The sequence below is a fragment of the Notothenia rossii genome (genome assembly GCF_949606895.1).
Source record: "Notothenia rossii genome assembly, chromosome: 11".
Taxonomy (NCBI): domain Eukaryota; kingdom Metazoa; phylum Chordata; class Actinopteri; order Perciformes; family Nototheniidae; genus Notothenia; species Notothenia rossii.
Window position 1 is genome coordinate 3,549,855 of NC_136910.1, and position 6,185 is coordinate 3,556,039.

The following is a 6,185-nucleotide window of genomic DNA, read 5'->3' on the forward strand; positions in this document are numbered from 1 at the left end:
ACTGGCCCTTCGGAGAGGTGCTGTGCAAAGGCATCATGACTGTTGGTAAGTGGAGAGCAAAATGCAACCCACGTCCCCTGTTCAAGTTTATTCTCATTTGCACATTAGCTACAGTGTAGATATGGCAATGAAAAACGTAATCCCAGGCTCCGCTTCACAACGACAGGTGTATCCAAACATGTATCCATGATAAGCTATAAATCAAGAGGAATACAATTCACAGTAACACTTCTAAGAGGACATATTCTGCTCATTTCAGGTTTGTATTTAGTGCCTCTACTGTGACATATCTGGAGGGAACACAGGGATTTTTGCAGACCATTTACATGCATTAAAACCCACAGAACACACTATAGGAGAGGGTGTTTAAAATGCACTTTTCGAAGTGTAAAAACTATGACTTAATATCTGAAATGTGCCCTATCAGAAACGTTGCTTTCAGAAACGTTGCTTTCAGAAACAATGGCCGACTGTTTTGGACGTAATATGGTCGGTGTTGACATTAGCAAGCATCGCTAACACTCAGAGCTAACCTGTACTGGAGAGCATGTGTGTGAAGAAGCAGGAAATAAAAAAAGGAACTCAGCTTGTGGTATAACCTCCGAGACACATTTTGAGCAAAACACTTTCTAGCCATGTTTTTGATATATTTGTATATATCTGAGACTTATAATATATACCTAAAAATGGTATAATAGGAGACCTTTAACCCACGTCCTTTAGCAATGACTCATATCGTTACTTGATGATACCTATCCTTACGTTCCTCCTCTCCTCCCCCAGACTCTCTGAACCAGTTCACCAGCATCTTCTGTCTGATGGTGATGAGCATCGACCGCTATTTGGCCGTGGTTCACCCCATCAGGTCCACAAAATGGCGTAAACCCCGCGTGGCGAAGCTGATCAACATCACGGTGTGGGGCGTGTCCTTGTTAACCATCCTGCCCACGTTGATCTTCAGCGGACTCAACGACGAGCCAGTGTGTGGGATCGTGTGGCCGGAGCCTCAGGAGGTTTACTCCACCACCTTCATCATCTACACCTTCTTCTTCGGATTCTTCCTCCCTCTGGTCGTCATCTGTATGTGCTACCTGCTCATTATAGTCAAGGTGAGAGCATGACACAGCAGTTGATATCAAGAGTATTGTCTGTGGTTTGATTTCTTACAGAGATATCCATGTCTCAGACTGTATTGCTTTCACAGTATATTTGGGATATTTCAAGCCGCTGACAGTCCATTTAAAATATTTTAAACACCTGCTTTTCAGTGATAGTGATACTTTTCTTATGTAAATCTTGGTAAAAATGCAAAGAAACATATCTCCATTAAAACATATATCCAACTGCTCCTAATATTAGAAAGGGGTTAAATTCAGACTCTTGTGTTTGACAATATAATTCAAACCCTCCATTTTAATTTCCCAAAGTGTCACGTTGTTCCTCACAGAGATATCCATGTGTCGTAATAATAATAATAATAGATTACATTTGTATAGCGCCTTTCAAGGGACCCAAGGCCGCTTTGCATGGTGAACAAACAAACAAACAAACAAAACAAACAAGCAAACAAAAGGGGCAAATAATAAAGTAGAAATTAAATATGTAGGAGTGGAAGCAGGGGACTGTGATGGGTTAGGGGTCATAAGAATAATAATAATAATAATAATAATAATAATAATAATAATAATAATAATAATAATAATAATAATAATAATAATAATAATAATAATAATAATAGATTACATTTGTATAGCGCCTTTCAAGGGACCCAAGGCCGCTTTGCATGGTGAACAAACAAACAAACAAACAAACAAACAAACAAACAAAAGGGGCAAATAATAAAGTAGAAATGAAATATGTGGAGTGGAAGCAGGGGACTGTGATGGGTTAGGGGTCATAATAATAATAATAATAATAATAATAATAATAATAATAATAATAATAATAATAATAATAATAATACATGGGACTTATATAGCACTTTTCTGGAAACTCAAAGACGCTTGATAGATTGAACAAAGTGTATTGCTTTTATATATTTGGGATATTTTAAGCCACTGACTGTTTATTTCTCCACCAGGTGAAGTCCTCTGGGATGCGCGTTGGCTCCACAAAGCGAAAGCGATCCGAGCGCAAAGTGACCCGCATGGTGTCCATCGTGGTGGCCGTTTTCGTCTTCTGTTGGTTGCCTTTCTACGTGTTCAACGTGGCGTCCGTCGCCAGCAACATCTACCCCACCTCCTTCGTGAAGAGCACCTTCGACTTCGTGGTGGTGCTAGGCTACGCTAACAGCTGCGCTAACCCCATCCTGTACGCCTTCCTGTCGGACAACTTCAAGAAGAGCTTTCAGAACGTCCTGTGTATCAAGAAAGTCACCGGTTTGGACGAAATCGAGCGAAGTGACAGCAGGGCGGATAGGAGCAGAATGGCTAACGACGCCGCGATTATAAACGCCAATTTGGAGACTCATAACGCTGCGTTGCTGAACGGCGAGCTGCAGACAACTATTTAAAAGAAGAAAGAGACACCCAGGGAGACTTAATGTTGGTTTTCCAGATGAATGGGCTGACAATTCTCCATTTGTTGAGCTCTGTTCAAAAGATGTGTAGGAGGAGGATTATGTAATGGCTGCTGCTGCTCATGGACACTGACATATGAACCAAGTGAAAAACAAACAATGTCTTAAGGAGGTTTCAGAGGTCAGGGAAAGTGCACTGACTCCAGCTTGAGATGCGGGTTAATGAAGCATCTCTGTCTGGTGTGTGGAGAGAAACAATGCATCTCAACTGAAGTGCTTCTGCAGCACAGCAGGGGAGAGTCATGTTGAAACAAACAAGATATATAGGAGCGATTTTCTCACTTGAGATTTCTAATAAGTTGTCCGGAGTCATGCGGACGGACCACGATCGAAAGAAGATGGTGAAATACCAAAGGTTACGGTGCAAACATTGCTCTTCTTGATGGAGTGTTTTGAGGTCTTTGTGGGGCGGCCATTGATTTCTCTGGAAGTGGAGATACAGACGAAGAAATCTGAGAAATACTTCAGTGCAAAAAAACAGCCGACACTGTAATCCCAGAGAGACGGAAACAACAAGAAGCAACAGGTTCATGCTTTCATGTTTTATTCATACCGGCTGATTAGCCCTCTCCTGCACGATCAACGGGGGAACACAATGGCAAAGACTCTTTCCAACAAGACGTTTTATTTATGAGAAGTGAAGGATGTTCTCTCTGTAGGACGAGCTGCATTGATCCGTGAACTCCCGAATCCAACATCGTGGATTATTGATTAAAGTGCAAGGAAGGGGAAACATCCTGGCAGCCGCTGTGACCTTGTTCTCTTTAAAAACAGCTTGACTTTGTATAAATATATATATATTAAAAAAAAGATTTTCTGTCAACCCTGAGGGCGAAAGATCCACGATTAATTTGAACTCCTTTCCTGTTGTAGCCTATGCTTGAAATGCATCAAGGACAGCTTGGAAACTTTGTGAAACCCCTCATGTAAACTTTATACTTCACTGTGTCCTGCTTTTAACATCAGTTGTACCAGCGCTGCCATTGTAAAGAGGCCATATGTGCTTGTACAGTGCTGTGTTTTGGTTATTTAAGATGTTCATGTCAGCTTTAAATGTGCTTCAGCTTGCAAAAAAAAAAAATGTTTTTCAGGATATGTAAAAAAAATTGTCAAAGAGAGAGAGAGGCGGTACTAAGAACTAAATGCTAACAATTAGCTTGTTGAGCTAACTGGGCTGACTCCATTAACCCTTCCTAGTAGAGCAACAAAAACCACGTCACAACAATAACCTGAATTTGTAAAGCTTATATCACATGTCACTTGTTAGACACTTTTATCCAAAGTGACTAACATACTCAATACTGAGGGCAATCCCCACAGGAGCACTTTGGGGTGAAGTGTCTCAGGGACACAACGACATGCTGACTGCAGTGGGGCTTGAACCCCCTGATCCCAACACCAACACACAACCCACTGCGCCACATGCCTTTATCAATCCGTTGATAGTAACTGAATGAACCCACAAACACGTCTATTTCCATTTTAGCTATCAGTTTTCCTTTGGATATCCACACCTGGTTGCCAAGAGATTTGTAATGAGGTCGTCCGCCATATGCTTCAGGCTCAGATTCAAGACAGTTTATTTATCAGTCAAGTTAAAAACCATCAATAACTGCCATCAAAAGAGATGCAGGGTCAGACAGGGAACGTCCCGGGAGGTTTCTGCAGAAAATAATATATCATGGCGTTGCCTCTGCGCTGTCAGGAGTTGTGTTTATTGCGAGGTCAGTGCCATCTTCACTCACAGGTCAAAAGAGGAAGACTATATGGACTAGTTCAAGATTCAAATCACAGGAAGCAGAGCGTTTGTTAAAAGGCTTAATATGTTTTCAAATACCTACAAATCTTATTCTACAGACTTAGCAATGCGTATTTGTTTCGTGCAGACCCTCTTAAAACATCCCATCATCATCACTGTGATATACATTTCAGTACAACATGAACATTTTCCTTTCGTCCTGTAATCGTAAATGCAATATTAGTCAAAAATCATTATCAGCTATTTGCAGTTTGAAACAACAAAAAACCTGAAACAGCTCCAATTAAGATTTATGAACCTCTTAAAAACGATATTTCCAAATCATATTCTACAGACTTAACGACGCATATTTAATGTGTGCAGACCCTCTTAAAGATTCCCATCATCATCACTGTAATATACATTTCAATACAACATGAGAAGATGCAAAAATTATCCTTTCCTTCTATATCGTACATGCAAAAAATTAGTCAAAATAATCGTAAATGCAAAGAATTAGTCAAAATAATCGTAAATGCAAAAAAAATTAGTCAAAATAATCGTAAATGCAAAAAATTAGTCAAAATAATCGTAAATGCAAAAAATTAGTCAAAATAATCGTAAATGCAAAGAATTAGTCAAAATAATCGTAAATGCAAAAAAAATTAGTCAAAATAATCGTAAATGCAAAAAATTAGTCAAAATAATCGTAAATGCAAAAAATTTGTCAAAATAATCGGAATTGCAAAAAATTAGTCAAAATAATCGTAAATGCAAAAAATTAGTCAAAAATAATCGTAAATGCAAAAAATTAGTCAAAATAATCGTAAATGCAAAAAATTAGTCAAAATAATCGTAAATGCAAAAAATTAGTCAAAATAATCGTAAATGCAAAGAATTAGTCAAAATAATCGTAAATACAAAAAATTAGTCAAAATAATCGTAAATGCAAAAAATTAGTCAAAATAATCGTAAATGCAAAAAATTAGTCAAAATAATCGTAAATGCAAAAAATTAGTCAAAATAATCGTAAATGCAAAAAATTAGTCAGAATAATCGTAAATGCAAAGAATTAGTCAAAATAATCGTAAATGCAAAAAATTAGTCAAAATAATCGTAAATGCAAAAAATGTGTCAAAATAATCGTAAATGCAACAAATTAGTCAAAATAATCGTAAAATACAAAAAAATTAGTCAAAATAATCGTAAATGCAAAAAATTAGTCAAAATAATCGTAAATGCAAAAAATTAGTCAAAATAATCGTAAAATCATAAAAATTAGTCAAAAATAATCGTAAATGCAAAGAATTAGTCAAAATAATCGAAATTACTTAATTTGTTCACATTGTGCATTGTGTATGCATGTAGGTACAGTTTGATATAATTAGAATAAAATCTGTCACACATACGCACATGTCTTGTCTGAGTAAAGCAGGAGGTGATGATACATTCTGCGTTAGTGTGTCGTACTGACCCGGTGCACTGAGTGGAATAATGCGACACATCCCAAACGCTTTCTGAGGATGTCAAAAAAGACTTGAATGATTGGAAAACACGCGTTATCTTTCCGTGTTAATTTGCTCTTCAGCGAGGAACTCAATTAACAGCGTCGCCCAACACAGTTTTAAATCGTGCACGAACTATTCCCTCATGATTCACAGTTAATTACATTTCCCCAGTCTTAATATCTCCTATCTCTCTCTCTCTATCTTTGAACAATACTAATATGAGCTGACACACATTTCACACCCTCCAGAGCGGAGCTGAACTGAACCATGCTGAAGGAAACACTCTATTCCTGTCATTGCCACCGGCTATTTGGTCATACTTAATGGACTTATAATGTACTTAATGAACCCATGTTTAGTA

At 37.9% G+C, this 6,185-nt stretch overlaps 1 protein-coding gene across 6 annotated transcripts in view; it reads left to right on the top strand.

Annotated features, from left to right (window-relative positions):
* Nucleotides 1-4,919, top strand: part of LOC307025718 (somatostatin receptor type 2-like) — a 10,487-nt gene extending 5,568 nt beyond the window's left edge. For all 6 annotated transcript variants that reach the window (XM_079660568.1, XM_079660567.1, XM_079660565.1 and 3 more), the window contains 3 exons: nt 1-45; nt 784-1,109; nt 2,081-4,919. The exon at nt 1-45 is cut by the window's left edge and continues 629 nt beyond it. In XM_079660568.1, coding sequence (XP_079516694.1) covers nt 1-45; nt 784-1,109; nt 2,081-2,512 — 803 coding nt within the window. In that variant the 3' untranslated portion in view covers nt 2,513-4,919. The remainder of the gene's footprint in view (nt 46-783; nt 1,110-2,080) is intronic.
* The last annotated feature ends 1,266 nt before the right edge of the window (nt 4,920-6,185 follow it).